Source organism: Lissotriton vulgaris, chromosome 4_1, assembly GCF_964263255.1.
Source record: "Lissotriton vulgaris chromosome 4_1, aLisVul1.2, whole genome shotgun sequence".
In the NCBI taxonomy this organism is placed as follows: Eukaryota; Metazoa; Chordata; class Amphibia; order Caudata; family Salamandridae; genus Lissotriton; species Lissotriton vulgaris.
In genome coordinates, this window is record NC_141691.1 from 171,429,601 (window position 1) to 171,451,938 (window position 22,338).

Genomic DNA, 22,338 nt, shown 5'->3' on the forward strand with positions numbered 1-22,338 from the left:
CTCCACTTTCCTCGTTTTCTGTCAATATATTATATTGCGCTAATAGTGTAAAATATATTATTCATGTAAAGTATAATAAAAATGGAAAAAAATTACCTGGAATCCTCACTAGCAGCTGAGATAGGTAAACAATTCTTTTAAATGTATACTGTGTGCATGCTTGAGGCGTCTTAGTGATATTTGCCCACATCGGGTAAATTGTTGCCGTTTTCTGCATTATTTACTCTAATCTCACTTGCCATTAAGAGGGGGGGCTGCTGCAGGGTGTTTTGTTTGTATGGCGCTTATGAATGAGCTGCGGGGGTCCAGGTTTTGTCCAGTACCTGTTTGGAACTCTGCCCTTGCCCTCATCCCCTTCCTGATTATCTTATTGATGTGCGTCATTGCAAATTTACGACCCTAACGATTGGAAATCCCACTCCTCGGCCTTCCTTAAATCAAACGCTGACTGACACGCAATTTGCAGCCGGTCGTCGTCGGCTTCTCTCCCGCCCCCGGGCTCGGTGGCATCTGTCAGCGCCTGTCAGGCGCCTCGGAGCTCCAGGCGCTCTAACTGTATAATATTCGCCATTAGCCTCACCCCTGCCTCCTTGGCCCCCTTGTCTGACACACAGATAACTCGCAGTGACTTTAAGACATACGTGACCCGCAGGGAATCACCAATAAAGAGCAGTGCTCCGGGTCGGGTTGCGCCTGCTCCCTGCTGCCCCCTCCTGGGCTCGCACTGACACTGCGTTCTCTCTCCACAGATCAGCAACAGCGTGCTGAGCGTGTACAGCGGCGACTTCGGCAGCGTGGACGCGCAGGGCATGGTCCAGTTTGCGCTGGACTACGACGAGAAGAACCGAGAGTTCCAGATTTACATCGCTCAGTGCAACGATTTGGCGGTGGTGGACGAGAAGAAAGCACGCTCCGACCCGTTAGTGACATTTCTTTTCATACATGTTCTCTCATTTGTGATATTCACCGCGCTCTGTAAACAACTGACAACTTGTGATACCATAAAGATGTTTAATATTATTGCCTTGTATTAAAGTGCAGTGCCCCGCACCATTTTCACATCTGCGTTATGTAATTTGCACCCTTGACCTTTGTAGTCACCAAAGTACATACAGTGTACCCCTCAGTACATAAAGTGGCTGAGGGGTGAAACTGGCATGTCCATTTGCTGTCTGTGCCCCTAGGGCACTTTGGTATTACAGAAAGGGGTGTAGATCCTTTTGTAAAACAGGTAGCTTTGGTGCACATGTCGCTCCACACCAATCCAAAGGGGACAAGACCCCTTGCCTTTGGGCCTCCGCCGTATGAGGGTACAAGACCCCTTGCCTCTGGGCCTCCGCCGTATGAGGGTACAGAGGCCATAGGCGGACTCACTGACTGGGCACAACAAAGTGCCTCCCAAGGGTGCGAGTGGAAAAGAGGACCCCAGGAATCCCCCTAGACATCCCCCTGCAGGCGTGTGCAGTTGCTCATTGCCCCTGCATGCAGGGAACAATATCCCCGTTTTAAAGTGTTGGTGGGGTGCCACATGCACTGTGAAAAAATGAGCGCTGCCTCAATCAGCCTTTCACTTATATGCTACCTTCTGGGTAGTCGCAACTTCTATGCTGTCACATTATATGGGAGCACTGTCTCTGCATGTACCTGGCACACCTAGTTAGAGGTGCACCACGACATGAAAAGGGACAGTGCACTTCATGTATAATATTTCACAGGTGTAGTATTTGGAGAGGTGGTTGTTTTGCAGCCCTGTACTCGCAGAGCATTCGTGATGCAACTCAGGCAGTTCTTTCCGCTGTGTTTGATGTACTACTATGCAACTGCTGTCCATCATGGCTAAAACACGTTGGCAAAGTCAGTAGCTCTTACATAGGCGAGACCTATTGGTTTTGCCAATACTTATTTAGCCAGTGTCTGCCAAAGCCACTGCCTCCCATTTGCAATATCCTTTCCTATATTTATACTAGGTCAGGCCAAATGAAGGACATGTGAGCTAAAGAGCTCTAGACGACCATTCCCAGATGGATTGTACTAGGAAGGTGCATGGATTGAACAAGACCGTATTGCCCTCCCAGTCAACGAACGCGAGGAACGAATCCATAGCATGGGAGCTATCCCTTAAGCCAGAAGTAACCCAATAAAATAATGTCCAGTCTGTTTTAGAAGCCTGAGAAGAGGGTAATAACTGGTAATGGGGTAGAGATGGAACAGAACAGGAACGAGGATCCTCCTGTCGAAAGGATATGCTGTCTCACCTTGAATTCCATGCTTTCATGAAAACCTTGGAAGTGTTCAAGCTGGTGTCAATAAATCCTCAGAAACTACATTGGGGGTGCAGAGGAGAGGACAACATCTTGTCTAAAGCAAGGACATTAGCCAAGCTTATTTTCTTTGAAAGTGTCACCGAACTCATGTCCTGTACTATGAACGGAGAGTGGTAGGCAGAAAACTCTAAGTCACAAATCTTAACAGAAGAGAAACAGTCACAGATGGTTGTGACCACCCATGGAGGGTAGAGTGACCTGAAAAGAGAAAAGGAACAGGGTAGGTCTAGTCCTTTGGCCACGTAGCTGCTCAAGAAAAAGAACAGGGTAGGTCTAGTCCTGTGGCTACGTAGCTGCTCAAATTGTCGAAAACCCTCAATTAAAAAGCTAATAGAAAATAACTAGACTGTTTGTCATCTTTACTAGTGTCCAAAAGCCATGAATAAGGGAAGCCAAAGACATTCTTTGGAATACATTCCTTGCATGGCTTAAGTGTAACAAAAGAACTGGGATAATCTGACCTGAAGAAAAACAAGCATTGAGCAGGATGTTGCTAGGTGGCTGGTGCACCATTAGTAATACAGTCAGCGCTTAATTTGAGACGGTGGATTCCAGGGGGCACTCCTTTTTCCATACCAGCACTTATTTTTCCACATCAGATGTGGTACCATGACAAGAGAGAGACAAAACACACAAAGTAAAAAGACGGAGTCTGATAAAGATGGAAAAACCGTCACAAAGGGAGAAAGCAGGAACCTGCTTTCATGTCCCCCGCCGTGCCTCCACACAAAGAAACACGACGGAAACCAGTGGGAGGTTCAGCGCGTCTCTGTTCTCTATACTTGCGGCGCGAACTGTCGGGCTGCCCCTTAAGCACCACCCCTTCCTCTTCCTGCCATGCCTGGTCCTGGGTTACAGACAGAATAGACATGGTGATATGACATCTCCCCCTTTTGTATTTTAAATGTTCAAGATCTATTTTCAAAGTTCTTCAATGAGTCGGTGGGCTTTCAAACAGTTCTCTGTGGTCGGCTAATTCGTGGTCGGGTGGAGAGGCGCCTCTCTCTACTGTCACTAGCTGCCGATGTTGGTTGGGGTTAAGGGTGGGCGTAAAATCCGTTTCGCGGGCGAATTTGCGGATTTTCCGCGAATCTCGCGAAATCGCGGTAAAATCCGCGAATCAGCGGGGACGAATTTTCAGCCAAGCAAGGGTTACAGCAGCAGGTGCAAAAGTTGAACCTAATTTCTTTGTAATCTTTTACAAAAGGGTTACAAACAAATTAACTTCAACTTGGACACCTGCTGCTAATTGCTTCCTGGCGCCTTGTTGCCTACTTGCAACTGTTCTCTGACCCTGCTCTGACCCTTGAAGCAGGGTCAGAGAATAGTTGCAAGTAGGCAACGAGGCACCTGTCCAAGGAATTAAACCTCATCAGGAAGCACTTACAGATATAAAAAACAGGAAGAAGGGAGAGGATGGCAAATACACCCATTTTGAGTTGTCAGGAGGGGTTAAACTAAAAGAGACCTTTACAGCACAATTTTCATATGCATTTTGCTAAAAATAAAAAGCTGTATGTTCTGTAGGGGCAACTCAGGAATCTGGCCCTTCAGAGATCCGGCCGCTCTTTCTTTCTCTCGTTCTCTCTCTCCCTCTCTCTTTCCCTCTCTTTCTCTCTCTTTCTATCTATCTATCTATCTATCTATCTATCTATCTATCTATCCATCTATCCATCTATCTATCTCTCTCTCCCTCTCCCATAAACGACTGCATGGGTAACTTCGCTATGCAAGCGGCTTGCGAAGACGCAAAAAGCCCCGCAAGCACGCAAAAAACCCCGCGAACATGCAAAAAACCCCGCGAACACGCAAAAAAACAAAAATCCGCAAATTCGCACAAATTCGCGAATTTTGCGGATCGCGAATTCGCAAATCCGCAAATTTGCGATCGCAAATTCGCAAAATTCGCCCATGCTTAGTTGGGGTTCTTCATCTTCGTCTTCCTCTTGACTTGAATCACTAGTGTCCCAGTTTAAGTCTCGAGCTTGAGTGTATACTGTAGGGTTACATCTCTTGAAGTGTGACACATTTCTGGTTGTTCTCTTGACTCCTGATTCCGCCGTGAGCATGGTCATTTTCTTCTTGATTACTTGTAGTGGCTGAGCACAGTAGCGTCTGTCAGCCTTGGTTTTCCTTTCCTGTTTCACTAGCACCCAGTCACCTTCTCGGATGTCAGACATTCTGGCATGTCTACTGTGATCTGCATATTCTTTCATTTTTTCTTTTTTGTCTCGAACAAGCTGTACCAGTTTTTCATGGTCTGAATTTGTGATTCTGGATTGTGTGACAGCGTCTGCGGCTGGTATCCGAGTACGTGGGATTCGCCCTAACATCAGGGTGGCAGGACACTGATTAGTAGTGCTGCTTGGTGTAGTCCTGTATGCCCGTAACTCTTCTTTTTAAGCTGGCTGAATGACGAGATGAGCTAGTTCAGCTTGTTGCATTGTCTTTTTTATGGTAGCCATGAATCGTTCGACCATCCCATTGGCCTGAGGTCATAGAGGAGTGGTCTTTCGGTGTTTGAAATTTAGGTGTCTCGCAAATTCTGCAAAATCTTGTCCATTGAATGGTGGTCCATTATCTGTCTTTACGACTGTAAGGATTCCCCATGTAGCAAACGCTTCATCGATGACTGGTATGACAGAGGCTGCTTTGGTAGACGAGATTTGGTGAGCAATGGTGAATCGAGAGTACTCATCCATGATGACAATGATATACTTCCCTGATTTCAGCGGGCGGAAGAAATCAACAGCCACGTGTTGCCATACACCATCTGGGAGGTCAGACATCTGTAGGGGAGCCTGTGGTTGTTCTCGTCCCACCAGTTGGCAGTGTGGGCAGTCTTGTAGTGTGGTCTCCACCATCTGGTTGAGAGAAGGAAACCAGACCTGTTCTCGCAGCGCCTTCTTTGCGGCTACCACTCCTCGGTGTCCTTCGTGTGCCAGGTTGACAGTGTATTGTCTCAACTGGTGAGAGATTACAATCCTCCTGTCTCTTAGTAACAGACCATTGGTGCTGATGGAGAGGTCATCTTTGACATGTTTGAATGCCATGAGTTCTTCTGTGTTGATGGCATCATTTGTATTTGGTTCTTCCAAGTGTCTCCATGAACTGGTGCGGACACGGTGCATGATGTTCTGTAGTGTGGCATCTTTTGCAGAAGCTCCTATGATTGCCTCTAGTGGGACGGCAGGCGGACATGCTTGGTCAATGACGAAACAGAGATATTCTTCTGCTACCGAAGGCCGCGCTCACGTCAGTTCTTGGGGATGTCGTGATATGTAGTCCGCCGGGCTCTCCACCTTCCCGGGTTTGTGAATGATGGTATATGTGTAGTCCTGCAGGCGGATCTCCCAGTGTTCAATCCTCAGAGGCATCTTTGCCCTGGGGTTGCCGAAGATGGTCGTCAGAGCCTGGTGATCAGTGATAAGGGTAAAGTGCTTGCCATAGACGAAAAGGTGGAAGTGTTTACAGGCCCATACGACTACCAGGCTCTCTTTTTCCGGTTGAGAGTATGGTTTTTCTGTGTCGGTGAGATTGCGACTGGCATATGCAACGATGTGACGTTGATTTTCTTTGTCATCGTATTGTGCCAGAATGGTGCCTAGTCCAACAGGGCTGCCGTCTACCGTGATGTCCGTCTTCCGTTTGGGGTTAAATTATGCCAAGTTGATGTCTGAGTTCACAGCAGTCTTAATTTAGTTGAACGCCTATTCGCACTTATCTGACCAGTGAAAAATCTGCCCTTGTCATATCAGTTCTCGTAGTGGGTAGCTGATGATTGCATAGTGCTGAATGTATCGGGCGCAGACCTAGCCATGCCCAGGAACGAGCGGACGTCGCTGCTATCTTGCGGTTGTGAGGTGTCGGATAATGCTGAAACTTTCTCAGGGTCTGGTCTCATGCCCTCCTTTGAGAAGATGTGCCCATAGAATTTGAGTGTTGATTTGGGAATTTCACATTTGTCTTTGTTGAGTGTGAGATTGGCGTCCAGGTCAGGAGAGCATGGCACACCTGGTTTAAAGCCTTGTCGTGGTCTTTCCAAGTCTCTCCGAACACCAGAATATCGTCACTGTAGTTGAATGCTTTTGGGATGTGCTGGATTACTCGCCAGACAGCTTCCTGAAAAATCTCGGGTGCAGACGAGATCCCGAAATTAAGGCACTTGTATCGGAAAAGCCCTTGGTGTGTAGGGAATGTGGTGATGTATCTTGATTTATCGTGTAGCTCCAGTTCGTAGTACCACTTGTTGAGATCTAGTTTTGAGAAGACAGTCGCTCTGTTCTGGCGGGTGATCATGTCGCTGATGTAGGGTCCTGGATGCCGCTCCCTTTCGATGGCTGTGTTTGGGGCTCGCATATCAACACACAGGTGTACTTTGTTGTCCTGTCCTCTCTTGGGCACAACTACTACTGGCGACACTCATGGTGTGGGCCCAGTCGAGCGTTCTATGATGTCTGCCCATAGTAGGTCTTGGAGTTCATCATCTACCGCTTGCTGTAAGTGGAAAGACACTTTCCTGTGATGCTGCACCACTGGTGTTACTTGTTTATTGATGTGCAATTTGACCTTGAAGTGAGCTAGTTTCCCTAGACCACTGAAGAGCTTCGGGAACTTGCTGACAATATCTGGCGAGTCATCCACTCTATACAGTATCTCCACCAGCTTCAAACGTTCCGCAGTTGGTAAGCTGAGAAGGCAATCGTCTGTTTCGGGGCCTTCAATCATGTGGACGCGTGCCTGGATAGTCCTGTCTTTGTATGTCAGTGTTGTGGTAAACTGTCCCAGTCAACATCAATAAGGGTATGCTCTTCCCACAAGGTGGAAAAAGACAACGAGGGGAAGAGGATGAGGGGATCCTCCTATTCGGAAGTAGAGTCCTCACACACCCAGAAAGTTAGGTGTTATGCTTCATCATATGGACTTGCTCTTCCTCGGGCCAGCGCTACAATGCCCGACGGGCACCCAAATCGGAGATCTTTTGTTCCTGCCGTTTAGTGCGTGGGTGTGAGGTAACCCTGGGCATAGTTTGTGAAGTAGCGCTACACGTAACTACGCAAAGTGCACTTCGCACTACGCGAGCTACGCGTAGCACTTCGCGAACTGCTTAGTACCCTGTTCGCACTGTGCAAGATGCAGTTTTCAATGATTTCACAGTGCGGACAAGCATCTGGCACTGTGCAATCATTGAAAACAGCATCTTGCACAGTGCGAGCTGTAGTTTTCTGAGTAGATTTTTACTCGAACTGCAGCTTTCTCAACGCGGACTGGTAGTTTCTCATCATGAGCAGTCGCGAGCATACGCGACCACTCTCAATGAGAAAACTGACCTCCCCGCGTTGAGAATCTCGCCCGAAGGTTTATTTTCCACGCTCGCGATCGGCAACTTGATGTTGCTGATCGCGAACAAGGAAAAACTCTCACCGGGTTGTCATTTTGCTTGCTCGAGGTCGCCAACTTGACGTTGAGGACCGCGAGCAAGCAAAAAATGACCGCTGCACTACGCTATGCTACACGTGTTTGCACTGCTCTACGTGCAGTTCGCGTAGTGCGAAGTAGCGCAAACTACACAAACTACGCGAGCGTAGCGTTTTGCTTTGCCCAGGGTTAGTGTTAGGGCCCTAAAGAACAGTGTAGATGTGGTGCATGTGAGTGATATTAAAAAAAGTTGGATAGTCCACAAGAACACTTTATTAGAATGGTAATCTACCTTCTTAAAAACAAGCTGCATGGCTGTGCTCAGACTCATTGGTCTAAAAGAGCTCAGCACTACTCATGTGAAGTGGTCGACATGTTTCATGAGTAGCGGTCAAAACTGATCCATCACATTTCATCAGGACCTATACAATCTACACGTGGTGGTGTGGTGAACAACAATGATCCTACCTACCAAACTCCTTGTAAGCAAGCACATAGTCCCGTCATTCCTAGTGGTAACCTAGCTACTAGCTGCTACTCACTCCATACGACAAGTCGGTGCTGTTGACACACATGTGTTGGTGTCCTGTCCTCCTCGGGGTAGCTAGTCAAAATATTGAGTTTTTAATTTCGACTAGACATAATATTGAGTTAAAAATATAGAATAGACATAATATCGACTAGACATAATATAGACTACAAAAATATCGACTAGAAAAAATTTATATCGACTAGAATAGCAATAATATCGAATCAAAAATATAGAATGGACATAATATCGACTAGACAGAATATAGACAACAAAAATATCGAATTTAAGGTAAGTTAATAATAATGTTTAATTTTTGTGTAACATAATTCTGTAGCGGGTTGTGGGTTTATAGGGGAATATGGTGGGAAGTAATTTAATTATAATTAATTAAATATGTTATTTTATTTATTGTTATTTAATTAGAATTAATTGTTAAATTATTATTAATTGGTAATTAATTAAAATATAATTGCTAATTAATTTTAATTGATACATATTTTATTTTTTGTAATTTATTTTCTGTAGCGGGTTGTGGGTTTATAGGGGAATAGGGTGGGAAGTAATTTAATTATAATAAATTAAATATGTTATTTTAGTTATTGGTATTTATTTAGAATTATTTGTTAATTAATAAAAAATTGGCTATTAATTAAAATATAATTGGTAACTAATTTTAATTGATTAATTGATAAATATGTTAATGTTATTAATTTGTTTTATGTAGCGGGTTGTGAGTTTATAGGGGAATAGGGTGGGAAGTAATTTATTATAATTAATTAAATATGTAATTTAAATTTTGGGTATTTATTTAGAATTAATTGTTAATTAATTATTAATTGGCAATTAATTAAAATATAATTGGTAATTAATTTTAATTGATTAATTGATAAATATGTTAATGTTATTAATTTTTTTATGTAGCGGGTTGTGGGTTTATAGGGGAATAGGGTGGGAAGTAATTTCATTATAAATATTTAAATATGTTATTTTAATTATTGGTATTTATTTAGAAATAATTGTAAATTAATTATAAATATTTAATTAATTGAAATATATTTTGTAATTTATTGTAATTGATCAATTGATAATTATGTTACTTTTATTAAATTAATTTCTGTAGTGGGTTGTGTGATTTTAGGGGAATAGCTTGTGAAGTAATTTAATTGTAAGTAATTACATTTTTGAATAAAACATTTATTGACTTAATTTTTAAAAATACTTTTAAATTGTTAATTATTTTATTATTAATAGGTAAATAATTAGTATTAGTAGGTAATTTTTATTATTACATAATTTTTATTTGTATTTTAAATTGATTATTTAATATATTTTACACAATTGTAAAATATTTTAATTAATTTGTAATTAGTGTTACTATTTATATTATTTATTTTTAAATAAGAAGAAGAATAGTACTTGCCCTACTATTGCACACACTATAGTTGGAATAGTAATTTTACCCCTACGCTATCCAACACTTTCCCTACTGTTGCACTCACTGGAGTTGGAATAGTAATTTTTACCCCTACGCTATCCAACGCTTTCCCTACTGTTGCACTCACTGGAGTGGGAATAGTAATTTTTACCCCTACGCTATCCAATGCTTTCCCTACTGTTGCACTCACTGGAGTGGGAATAGTAATTTTTACCCCTACGCTATCCAACGCTTTCCCTACTGTTGCACTCTCTGGAGTGGTAATAGTAATTTTTACCCCTATGCTATCCAATGTTTTCCCTACTGTTGCACTCTCTGGAGTTGAAATAGTAATTTTTACCCCTACGCTATCCAACGCTTACCCTACTGTTGCACTCACTGGAGTGGGAATAGTAATTTTTACCTCTACGCTATCCAACGCTTTCCCTACTGTTGCACTCTCTGGAGTGGTAATAGTAATTTTTACCCCTACGCTATCCAATGTTTTCCCTACTGTTGCACTCGCTGGAGTTGGAATAGTAATTTTTACCATTACGCTATCCAACGCTTTCCCTACTTTTGCACTCTCTGGAGTGGGAATAGTAATTTTTACCTCTACGCTATCCAATGCTTTCCCTACTGTTGCACTCACTGGAGTCGTTACAGTAAATGTAACCCTTTCGCTATCCTACGATAAAAATATTCTATATGTTTTATATACATATATATATATATATATGTATTAAAAATATATTTTTTTTTAAAGTTACATTAATTATTTCTCAATTGTACGTTTATTTAAGTATTTTAAATATGTTTATGTTAATTTAATTTATTATTATATTACTTTTAATTTACTTTTAAGACATTTAAAAAAATTGATATGTTGATAGTCTATATTTTTTACACTCGATATTTTGGAGTCGATATTTTTGTACTTACCTGTTTGAAGATAGGAAGTCGATATTCTTGCAGTCGATATTTTTAACTCTATATTTTGTCCTCTCGATATTTTGACTATCGATGTTCTGTCAGTGATCCCTCCTCGGACGTGCGCTGGTTCACCTCCCGCGCGTTGAGCTGCTGCCAAGCTGTCCCAGACACGGCAGTGGTTCTCTGGACATCCATGGTAGACTCGTACTGCGGCTGGTTCCAGTTTTGGTTTAGGTTTCATTCTCTGGTACTCGGTGGCGCAGATGTAGTTAAGCGATGCACCTGTGTCTAGAACAAACTTGGCAGAGTGTCATCCCATCTGAATGTCTATCTGTGGATACTTTTTTAGTCTGTCTGGATCTGCCACCATGTATACATATTCGTCACTGTCTTGCGATATTGGAGTAAGAGCAGATGACTCTCTGGACGTCGACCTTTGAGATCGATGTGATCTGTGGGACTGGGTACTGGATCTTGACGAGCTTGTTTGTCGGTCTCCTCTTCCTTGTACAGCTCTGACATGGTGACGTGACCCTGTGCTCCGCTTAACCGGTCCTGTTTCCTTGCGACGTGTTTGACAGGCAACTTCAAAAGGGTTGTCTTTCCCACATCTATGGCATTGTTGTTCGATGGCTGGACATGGGCCCGTATGAGGGTAATCTTGCCCACACCAATAACACTGCGATGGTTGTCTTCGGGAGTGACTGCTTTTGTTTCCTGTGCGAGGTGACCTAGCATGAAATAATTTCTTGGATCTTCCAGACTGCTGATGATCTGAACGATGACTCGGTTCAGTGTGAGATTGTACGCGGAGGGCCTGATCTCTTTTTTCTGTCTTTTCCATTTGGCTGGCTTCCACTTTTTTTTCATGCTCCGCCGCTTGGTCGTCTATTCGGGTGAGATCTTCTATGTCTTCGAGAGAGTAGTGCTTTTTTAGTAGTCGACGGCGTAGCAATTCTGACTGACAACCATCAATGATGCGTAGGCGAAGTGCATCTTCAGTGCTGAAATTGTCAAATTCGCGATAGCGAGCTAGATGTTTGAGACGGGAGATGAAATCGGTCATGGGCTCATCTCGCTCTTGTGATGCAAGATTGAACGTGTAGTGCTCATTGTCAAGGTTCCACTTGTGATGGAACTTCCTGTTAGGGGCTTCTCTCACGTCATTATAAGACGCCGTATTAGTTGGGGGCAGTTCTTTAATGATTTGTCCAACATCTTGCCCACTAGGTTTCGTAATGCGATAAATTGCTGGTCAGGATCTCGGACTTGTTTGCCCTTCATGAAATCCTCGAAATCTTAAAGCCAACTCTTCCTTTGGGGCCCATACTGTTTCCAGACATCAGTATTAAAGGTTCGGGAGGACGCAGGAATGATACTCCCATGAACGTTAGCCCAGGCGGTGAGGCAATGGGCGCAGAGCCGGTCGCCACCGGTTGCGACGAGTCGGGTCACGTAGACATGATAGGGTGCCTGTGGCCTCACTCTGTGTTTCAAGGAACCGGGTTGGCGTCTAGGGGCCTATGTTTGTGTTTTTTCACCCTAGTAATAAAATGCTAACTGGTTAGTGCTTGACAAAAATAGAGCTAAGTGTTAATTAATTTAGTCCTAGGGTACAAGATGAGCAATTATCCATGGCAAAATTTAACACAGGTTTTTTTGGTGAGTCTTGATGTAGCCTGACAATATATGCTCTCCTTCATTATGCAGTATAAAAATAGTTTCCTTTACTCAGACACCTTAACTAAAGCACAGAAGGTAAGCTGCTGCGATCATTTTATGTCAGTAATCTTAGTGTGCATGTGTTGTTAGGCACATTGTACCTCCAGATAATGTCTGTAAGCTCTCCGCTGGACTGTCCATTTTCGCTAAAGCATGTTTCAGAGCTCTCAATTTTCCTAGGTCCATATGTGAGTAGCTAATCCAGTCCAGGTGTTGGCATGGCATTCTGGGACTGTGGTTTGTCCCTTGATGAAATCAGAGCTACAAGTCCCAGAATCCAAAGTAAAAACCTGGACAGGATGAGCTGCGCTTGTATGAACCTGGCAAACTTGAGAGCACTACAGTTCCCTATTGGGACATCCACTGGCAGAAGCAGGGATTCCCCCTCACTCTCAGGAGGAACTGCAAAGGATACTAGAGTTACCAATAACTACATGTCACTGTGATGCCAACATGTCAAGCTTTCCAATCCTAGTTTTTTTTTTCACAAATCAATTTTGGCAGGTGTGTCCTATCTGTTCAATGAGCTGAAAGAAGACAACTTCCAGAACAACCTTATCTATTAAAGGAATTACCAGAACTGGCAACAAAATATGTCAGTGACAAGACTGGTGACATGCATTGGAAAATACAGGTTAAGCCAATGTCATGCTAGTAGATCATGGACTAACCACATTAAATGTATTGGAAAATACAGGTCAAGCCAAGGTCATGATAGTTGATCATGGACAAACCACATATAAATTTGGTTTGTCATTGAACTTAAAAACTAAGCTTCACTGTACAGAATGGAAGAGGGTAGTCTGCCTCTCTTTTTTGCTTTATTATTGTCCTTTAAGTACTTTATTCACATCTAATTACATCTCTACTTTATTAAATAAAATATGCAGTACTAATAGGGTTTTACGTAAAATCCAAAATAAAAGTAGTGTGCAATATAGGCATCTTTTTCTGTCTTTTGAGGTAAATATCAAACCGTGTTAATAAACATTTAATAATATTGTGTATTTAAGTTTAAATCATTTTTATTAGAAAGACACGCGGCCAGAGACTCGGAAAAGGGCAAATTAACAGCCACATTCATGATACTTTTGTATTTTAAATACTTTTATTGAGTTACTAAAAAAAAAATTGCATAGTGCTTGAGGAAAACTTGCATTTTGAATTGCGAAAAATCTATTTTGCTGAAGTCAAGAAAAACAAAGTGAAGCCTCAGTTGGAGTCTCGATCCTTCATAGTCCCAGGGGTTCTAAGCAAGCAATTTTGCTAAATTTTTCAGGTTCGTTTGTATGTATTTATTTGAAAAGTTTTATATAGCGCTGGCTAGACCCGGAGGTATCAGAGCGCTTTACATGAGGAAGAGCATTGTTTCAGAGCATAGTTACCAGTTTCATAGTTACAAGTTACACAGTTTCAGAGCATAGTTACAAATTGCTTGAGCGTAGTTACATGCGTTAAAAACATATACGTAAGGGAAAAAGCAGGCAAGGGCAGAGATTCAGGGGACAGAATAGGAGCAGGGGAGGTAGACAAAGAATGAAAGAGGTGGGGGAGGGTGAAGGAAACATAACCGGGAGAGGAGGAAAAAGCATGGAAATCGTGTCATTCCCACACCACTGCTGTGTGTGGCTCCCTTTACGCTGTGGATTCTCTCAGAGGGTCTCTGAGACTGCAGGGTATAAATACTGTACCCCTCCCCAACAAGGGCCGTCATTCCCACACCTCCGCTGTGCGTGGCTCCCTTGACGCTGTGGACTCTCTCGGGGGGTCTCCAGGGTATAAATCCTGGATCCCTCCCCAACAAGGGGAGAAGGAGTGCTTTGGTAAAGGGCACACACCATGGTGGTAACTTTAGGGATAATGGTGTATTCCTTGGTAAAACAGTTTTAGGATCCGCCCATGGGGCATAGTCAGAGGTCAATCAGAAGATTCCATCCTCATGGGGGAAGGTTATTTGATTGTGTGCTCTAAGTTGATTCTGCCTCCAACACCAGATCACATAGAGGACTTTGTGTCAAGGTTAAAACACAAGGGTGGTGGCCATCTTGAGGACATAATCACTCCTGCGTCTGGGCCTCAGAGGTAAATGTTGTGCACTGAAATCATTATCTCTCAGAGTTACAATTCACAATATCCTACTTTGACTTCTTGTGCCTTTGGACGTTGTTCTCTAGCATCTGACATTGAACCAGTTATTGCACCAAATGACCAAACACCAAAATCAGCTAGAAATATTCTCCAGTCTGTGCTTGTTAAACTTATTCAAGTGCGTTGTGTTGACCCTTGAGAGTTGATGCACGCGAATCAGAGGCATGCAATGTGGTATGTACCTTGCCTCAGACAGGTCTGGGGGCTGGCTGAAGGAGATCTCGTGCTGATGACATCATCGCCGAATCACTCCTTGCTAGAACAACAGACCCGTACAGTGTCACAGAAGACACACAGAAGAAAACTGTGTTGAGCTAAAAACAAAATCTTTTTTAAATGTTTTCTATACTTATGCCTCCAAAAGAAGTCGTCCCTCCACCTCCAGGTTAATTGGCAAATACAACTCATCAGCATTTGTCTTGAAATATGTCTCTTTGTCCTGCCCTTTGGCGTCTAAAGGTGTAGTATGAAGTGCTATATAAATAATATAATAGCTCTACTCCCCTCGTCGACAGCACTGAGCTCGCAAGCTTGTCTGAGTACCTCAATCAGTCTAAGGGTTCTCTAAAATGACAACACCACCACTATAAAGCCCAGAATGCCAAAAAACAAAATATACTCTCGCGGGTGGAGCTAGGAAAGCTCTTGTAATACCAAAAGAGCCAATGAAAGCAAACTCAGACTATAAACCCCCTAAACCACTGGGCTGTCAAACATGAGTAAGCGGCTGGAAACAATGTCCGGCGAGCAAGGAGACACATGAAGGACTTGTCTTGTATGTGTATCTTAAATGTTTAACAGCCATTGACAAATCCAATAGTCCTGGCTGGTTTTAGCTGTAGAACAATTGTTGTTTTATATATTTTGATGCAATAACAGAACTTCGAGGAGGAGCCAAAATACAGGTTGGGTGGCACCCTGTCAGAATCGCATAAATGTAGTTTATGTGTTTACACCAAGCGGTTAGCCCACCCCTCCTGTAGAGCCCCACCTTTTGTCATGCCCCTTAAATCTCACGTCCACCCCTCCTTCCTAGTTTAATTATAATGCTGTTCAGGGAAGTAGGAAACCAGGAGCTGCCACTCAATAGAGGGGGCTGAACCTACCACACAGCAGCCTTGTGGCGCTTTACAAATCAAGTACGTACTTTAACCACATCCCAAAAATGAGCAGTGTGGGTCAAATCTCGTCATATCCACTTCTTTCAATATAAAGCATCACAGAAAAGAAATATTCAAAGCATTCGAGGGGTGTTGTAGGACGTTACTGCTTGCACTTCTCTCACAACCATCAAAAAATGAAGTCACATTATCCGGTGGGTAAGACATAAAGTAATATGTATATTTATTCTGAGATCTAAATTAATAAAAATCCCAACTGGAGATGCCGGGATTGAACTCAAGGCCTCATACATGCAAAGCATGCACTCTACCACTGAGCTCCATCCCCTAACGTAGCTACTACCTTCCTACAGGTTGTTATATAGGAAATAAATAATGTAGACATGTAATTTTGGTGTTCACTCATATGGTTATGTTTTTTCATGGTTTCACTTCAGGTTCTTTCCCAAGATCACACTATATGTCTCTGATGCTCACGGGCGCTGGTCCACTGCAGCACTTCTGTACACAGTGTCTCTTCCTTGCCGTCCACAAGTGGCTTCATGAGGTCCTGGAACCTCGGCCAGCCCAGGCTTTTTAGACACCTCTCTCCACATTGGGGTGTCGGTCCCTGTTAGCCTTATTATAGGAAAAGCTACAAGTCCCTGTTACTCCTACAGTGTCAGCAACCCCTCTGTGCCCAGTCACCTCCCGGCCCTCCTTTTATAGAGTTCCACAACTTCCTAACCACAACCTGCCCGGAAAGGAAATTAATCCTGCCACAGACACGTTCCCAGGGGACTCATCAGAAACTATAGGACCTCCCATGGTGATGAACATTTCACCTTATAAGAAACACTGAAGAAGAAAGGACAAGCGGAGAGCCAACCTAGGAAATAGTGTCTTTAAAATGAGGACAGGGGCGGTGTTTGAAGTTGCAAAAAAAAAAAGTTTGCCAGAAAGAGTGGGGGGGTGGGGGTTGATTGGGGGGGAATAATAGAGATGTCGTACCTTCAGGACTTTCTCAGCAGCTGCCCATCATGTCCGTGGAAGAAGGAGTAGTGGGTGAGATATGCAAAACAAGTGGGCCGCGCGGCTGCGAAAGCGACCGCGCTAAGGCCATGCTAGCGGCGCACCACAGATGAGCAGGGCAAGGAATCGAAAGTAGTGGTGCGCGAGCACCACAGACAGAGGAGCGGGGGGAGGGAGCGTGGCAGCGAGGCGAACGCGTGCTGCTGCGCATGCTAGCCACCGTCGGGAATGGGCGTTGCAAAGGCGGGACATAAGCCCGCCTTTGCCCAATCGTGTGCCTTTAAAAACACGCGAAAGCCAATGCCTGCAGCGAAAGCCTGACCACACACACAAGCGTATGGTCAGCTTTCAAAACCCCATACAAAAAGGCTCTCGCTGCGCGACAGTGCTGCACACTGCAATGCAGTCGCGAGCCCTAAAAAGGAATGAATGACTCACAATGTATGCTGTTACCTTTACAACGCATGTCTTTCCCACTCATGGTAAGTATATGTAAGGTAACCCCGGGCGTAGTGGGGCTACACAGAGGTCCACGGAGTTGCAAACAAACTGTGGAATTCCGCTACACTATGCCACCCGCCTCCACTCCCCTATATTAACAATGAACTCAACATGACTTAAAATTAAATCAAAACCACTTACCTGGCATGCGGTGTCCCCGGGCTGCCCTCCTCCTCTTCTTCGCTGTCTGGGTAATTCTTTGAGAAAACTGCGCATGCGCCCATGCATGTGCATGCACATTTCCGAGAAATGCGCATGCCCAAGCCCTCTATCGTCTGGTTGTCTGGGAGGCGCATTCAAAGGCCAACTGCCAGCTATACCTAATCAGTGACCCAGGAACAGGCTGCAGCTACCAAGTGATTAGGTATGGAAAATGCCAACTTTCTAAAAAGGGAATTTTTCAGAATTGTCACATAAAATTCGACTTTATCATTAAAGAAGGTTTAAAATTACAATTCATTTGAGGGTAAAAATCATGTTTCTACCTGTTTTGAATCAAAGGTTATCACTTATTAAATATAATAAGGTAACCAATGTTATCCTATGAGAAAGATAGGCCTCACAATAATAAAAACAGTGTTGTGAGTTTTTCATTACCTGGACATGTAAAGTTTAAAAGTACATATCCATTTTTTTTAAAAACAATGCACTGTTTAGGGTTACTTATATGTTTTATAAAGGGAGTTTTAGGCTTTGCAAGAGGTTTGTTTGCCAGGTTGAATTGGCAGTTTAAAATTGCACACACAGGCTGCAATGGCAGGCCCGAGACGGCTACTTAAGTTGGGAAGGGTAAAATAAGTGTTGCAGGCCCAGTAGTAGCATTTAATTTACAGCTCCTGGATACCTGCAGTACTAGTTTTTTAAGAACTTATAAGTACATTAAATGTGTCAATTAGGTGTAAGCCAATTTTGCAATTTTAAGTACTAAGCACAAGCACTTTAGCGGTGTTTGGTAGTGGTGAAGTGTACATAGTCCCAAAGCCAACAAAAGCGAATTAAGCAAAACAGGAGGGGTGAAGGCAAACACTTTTGGGGGTTACCCTGCAAAAAGGACCAGTTCAACAGGCATGATCAAGTAAAATGTGTACAAGAAAAAATAATAAAGTGTGGGGGGAAAACTCGCTGAGCTGGCAATTCTGTGTTTTATAAAACCATCTGACTGAAAGGATTATAATTGTACAAACTGTCCAGTCTTGGCCTCCTGGCCGCCAGTCACATGTTCTTTGTGAGCTCACATACCGGGCAGGATTTCAAGGTTCACAGCTACTCAATGAGACCTGTGGGAGATGAAACTCTTACGAGGTGAAATGTGTGTTTTTCAGGTATGTCAAAACGTATCTCCTCCCAGACAAAGCACGGATGGGCAAGAGGAAGACGTCAGTGAAGAGGAGAACAATCAACCCTGTGTACAATGAAATCCTTAGAGTAAGAATACAACTTTTGTGGCACTGACTGTTGAATTCTCGCAATGAAGTGAGCCTTCACTCCGCGTTTTAAAGCGCACTTTGATTGTTTTTTTGAGTTGAAATTAAAATCTCTGTTTACCTTTCCTGTCTTCATTTGTTAATGCACAAGTATGCACACTATTTTCAAAAGCTTTTTATCAGCAGACTATAAATAATTATGAGATTATCTCAGCCAATCAGATTGCTTAAAATGGCAGTAATATATAATGTTGTTTTTTCTGCATGCTGTGATTTGTAAAAGTTTGTAAAAGGGAAATGAGCAGATTATTAAATAGGACTACTTTATCTGCCAGTGTTGGTGAGAATTGGGTGTAAAGCGCCTCGTGTACAAAGCCCTTTTAAGTCAAAAACCCTAATAGTAGCAAATGTACAGGCTTTGCAGCCACATTAGGGCTTTTTACAATGTACAAAACCCCTTTATGAGTTGGAAACGTCTTTCTGACTTGTAAAACGGCTTTAGTGACCACTTCCGAATCACAAAAAGACAGATGTAAAAAAGGGCACCCTACCTCCTATTTACAAGTTGGAAAGGTATGTATCAATGGTTTGTGACAGCTTTGCCAATGTTGTTTTACTTGCTTTGTAACACACAGGTAGTCATGGCTGGCAATTTTGCAGTGAATGTTTTATTTAACAACACCATGCCAAGATGGCTATCGATATGTGTGCAACTGTGCATGCATAGTGAGCCTTGGCTGCTATTTCTAATGTACCGATGACGGATGCTTATGTTACACCACTAAAATATATGTAAGAGAAATAACTATAAAAAGGCACACAACCACAAAAAAGGAAATAAGTGGTCTGGCACCACACTGCAGCTATTAAACCCTCATAAAAATATAATAGAGTTAAAAGTGGGATGGAGAGGGGGCGTGGCCAAGATGGCTACCTAGCCGGACGCGGGTTGCCGTGGCTCCCTGCCCTGGTTCCTCCTGAGGCCTCCTACAGAACAGCTTAACCCCCCCAAATCGCCACAAACCTCGGCTGCTGGGTCTCTGCAACCAGCGGTCGCCCCCGAACTGTAGCCGTCTGGCTTGTGCGCCTTCTGGGGCTGCTCTGGCACCGAACGATTGATCTGCGGCGGCTCCCAAGATGGCGGCCACCCCGCAGTGATAGTCGGCTCCCTTCTGGCTCTCACCCACCCTCGATCCTTGCTGACTCCGGCGGCCGCCCTTGAGCCTTGCTGCCGCTCTCCGGCATCGGTGACCCCCCGGACGGGGGGTGACGGAGTACAAGCCGCCGCTGCTGAGACCTGACCGGCGGAGAGTGAAGGTGCCGGCCAGGCATCAGGGAAATCGAGGCCTCGGTCTTGGGCCTAGGGGAGGCGCACGGCCATTGCCCATCCTGCGGACCTTGCTGGCGGTCCCTGAAGCGCGGGAGTGACCCGGCGGCACACCCCCTGTGCTGCGCTACCCCTGGGACGCGGACTGAGCTGACCGGGGGGGCGGAGCTGTGAACCCCCAGCCCAGGACCTCGGCACCTGCAAGAGCAGACTGATCCCTTGCGCGGGGCGTGGGGCATCGGTGCAAAGCCTGACAAGCGAGCCCAGCAGGAGACTGAATGGCCTGAGACGGCGGCGGTCACGACCGGAGAGTCGGGCCGAGGAGAAGCGCGGCCTACACGCCCTGGGGGGTGCACGGCCCTGACTAGCCAACAGATGGAGGTGAGGAGTGTGAAAGAGGGTCCCTGGTGGGAGTTGTCGGAGGGCAAAATCGAGCTCCCGGGGCGGGTCCTGGCTGGGCCGAAAGTTGGGCCTAGAGACTATACTACCCTGCTGGAGCTGTGCGGGGGCGGTGTGCACCCCGGTGAGCCCCTGGGTGCTTGCCCTGGGAGCGGTTGTCTGTCCGGGACCCGGCTGGAGCTGTGAGTAACCGCCTGTCGAGAGTCTGGTGGTCTGCCCCCAATTGCTGCCTGAGCCTTGCTGGGGACTGGGAGGGAGCCGCCTGGCCCCCGGTGCGGCCTTCTGCTTACCCTCGGGCCGCTGGTGTGGTGACCGGTCCCCGGGAACTGGGTCGCCTCCTTGCACCGTACCTGGCCCTCATACTGCCACCTCCAGGCCTTTGCCTTCACTCCCGAATCCCTGGAAGTCCTCGAGCCCGCCTGATCCAACATCTAGCCGCGCTATGGCTAACCCCATGGGGAAGAGAGCAACTCAGACCCTCCCGGAATTGCTGGCGAGGCCCCAACGCAAACCCGGTAAAGAACCACCCTCTCCAGAGACCGCAAAAATGTCGCTGGAGTCAACTGAAGACCAGGCGCCTATTACTAGGACCTTCCTGGAGACTCTGTTCAACTCTCTCCCGGAAGATTTCAAATCACTGAAACAAGACGTGGCCGGAGAGGTGAGGGAGCTCCGAAGAGACGAGGAGGGTCTTGGGGAGCGTGTAGTCGCCATCGAGGAGACTGACCAGGCCAGAAGCAGCGAAATTGAACAGCTACAGCAGGAAGTTCTGCGACTTACAGATCAACAACTGGACCTTCAGGCCCACGCGGAAGACCTTGAAAACCGCTCCCGTCGCAATAACATACGGGTCCGGGGGGTACCTCAAAAAGCGGAAGGGGCGGACGTCACTAGCTATTTGCAAGACCTCTTTCGACACATCTTGGGAGAACCCGCTGACTTTCCCATTCGAATCGACAGGGCACATAGCGTGGGGCTACCCAGGCGCACTGCTGCCCCACCGCCGGACATCTTGGCCTTCCTTCCTGACTTTCCGCTCAAAGAGAGGATCCTCATGGAGGCCAGAACAGCGCAGCTGCTCCAATTCAAGGGGTACTCCGTCGCCCTATACCAAGATCTCTCAGCTATCACGTTACAAAAAAGGAAGGCATTTAAAGTGGCAACGGACTTCTTGCGGCAACAAGGGGTTACGTATTCCTGGGGTCATCCGTTCCGGCTGATCTTTTAATGGAACGGGTCCCTACATCAAATGCGCTCCCTCAAAGACACGTGCGCTCTATTGGAACTTGACTGGGGGGAGGACACACCACCAGTGAGACTCTCTCAGGGGCCCTCTAGAGATGGATGGCAAACCGTGAACCGCAGAAAGACCCCCTCGCAACGTTTGAAACCAGAGGCCCACATCATCACACAGGAAAGGGCGACCACGGTGGCAGAAGTAGCCAGGGAAACTTCACCCTCCAAATGATCCTGGACCTGTTGGGGGGTTACTTATAACACATGCCATGCTCACGGGCCGGGGGGGCTCCGGGCGGGGAGCCACGATGGGCGCCGCTGGACATGACCCCACTACGTAACTTTTCCATGGCCCTTTATGATCTGACAGGACTGGGACTGCATGTTCTTGGAGTTTGGGTGTTGGGGACTGGGTGGTGGGTGGGGAGGGCCGGGTGGTTGGATCTGGGTATTGGGGTTCACGTCCTGGAGTTGAAACGGGGAAAGGGAGGGTGGGGCATGGGCTCAGTTGGAGTTGATTGGAGACTATGGGTGGGACTGTGGGTGGGAACCAGTGTGCCAAAAGGGTTTTGTCAATGATGGGTTTGCTATGTTCTTCATTTGCCCTCCTCAGCTGGGGCTGACTGTGACCCACGGGGGTATTGTGGGGGATCCGGTGCGCCACATGGGGTGTTTCCGAACAGAATTGTTATACTGCACATTTGCCCCCACTGCTTGGATTGCTTTCTCCCGTTAGCGCCTCTTTCTCGTTTGCTTATGGAGGTGATGCTTCACGCATGTTCCTTCCTGGGGCCGAGGTTCCCGGGGATGCCCATGGGCTGGCTGGAT

General features: G+C 45.4%; 1 protein-coding gene across 10 annotated transcripts in view; it reads left to right on the forward strand.

Annotated features, from left to right (window-relative positions):
- LOC147718541 (synaptotagmin-like protein 2) overlaps positions 1-22,338 on the forward strand; it is a 684,078-nt gene that overhangs the window by 550,146 nt on the left and 111,594 nt on the right. For all 10 annotated transcript variants that reach the window (XM_086918473.1, XM_086918472.1, XM_086918471.1 and 7 more), the window contains 2 exons: positions 750-919; positions 18,447-18,549. In XM_086918473.1, coding sequence (XP_086774599.1) covers positions 750-919; positions 18,447-18,549 — 273 coding nt within the window. The remainder of the gene's footprint in view (positions 1-749; positions 920-18,446; positions 18,550-22,338) is intronic.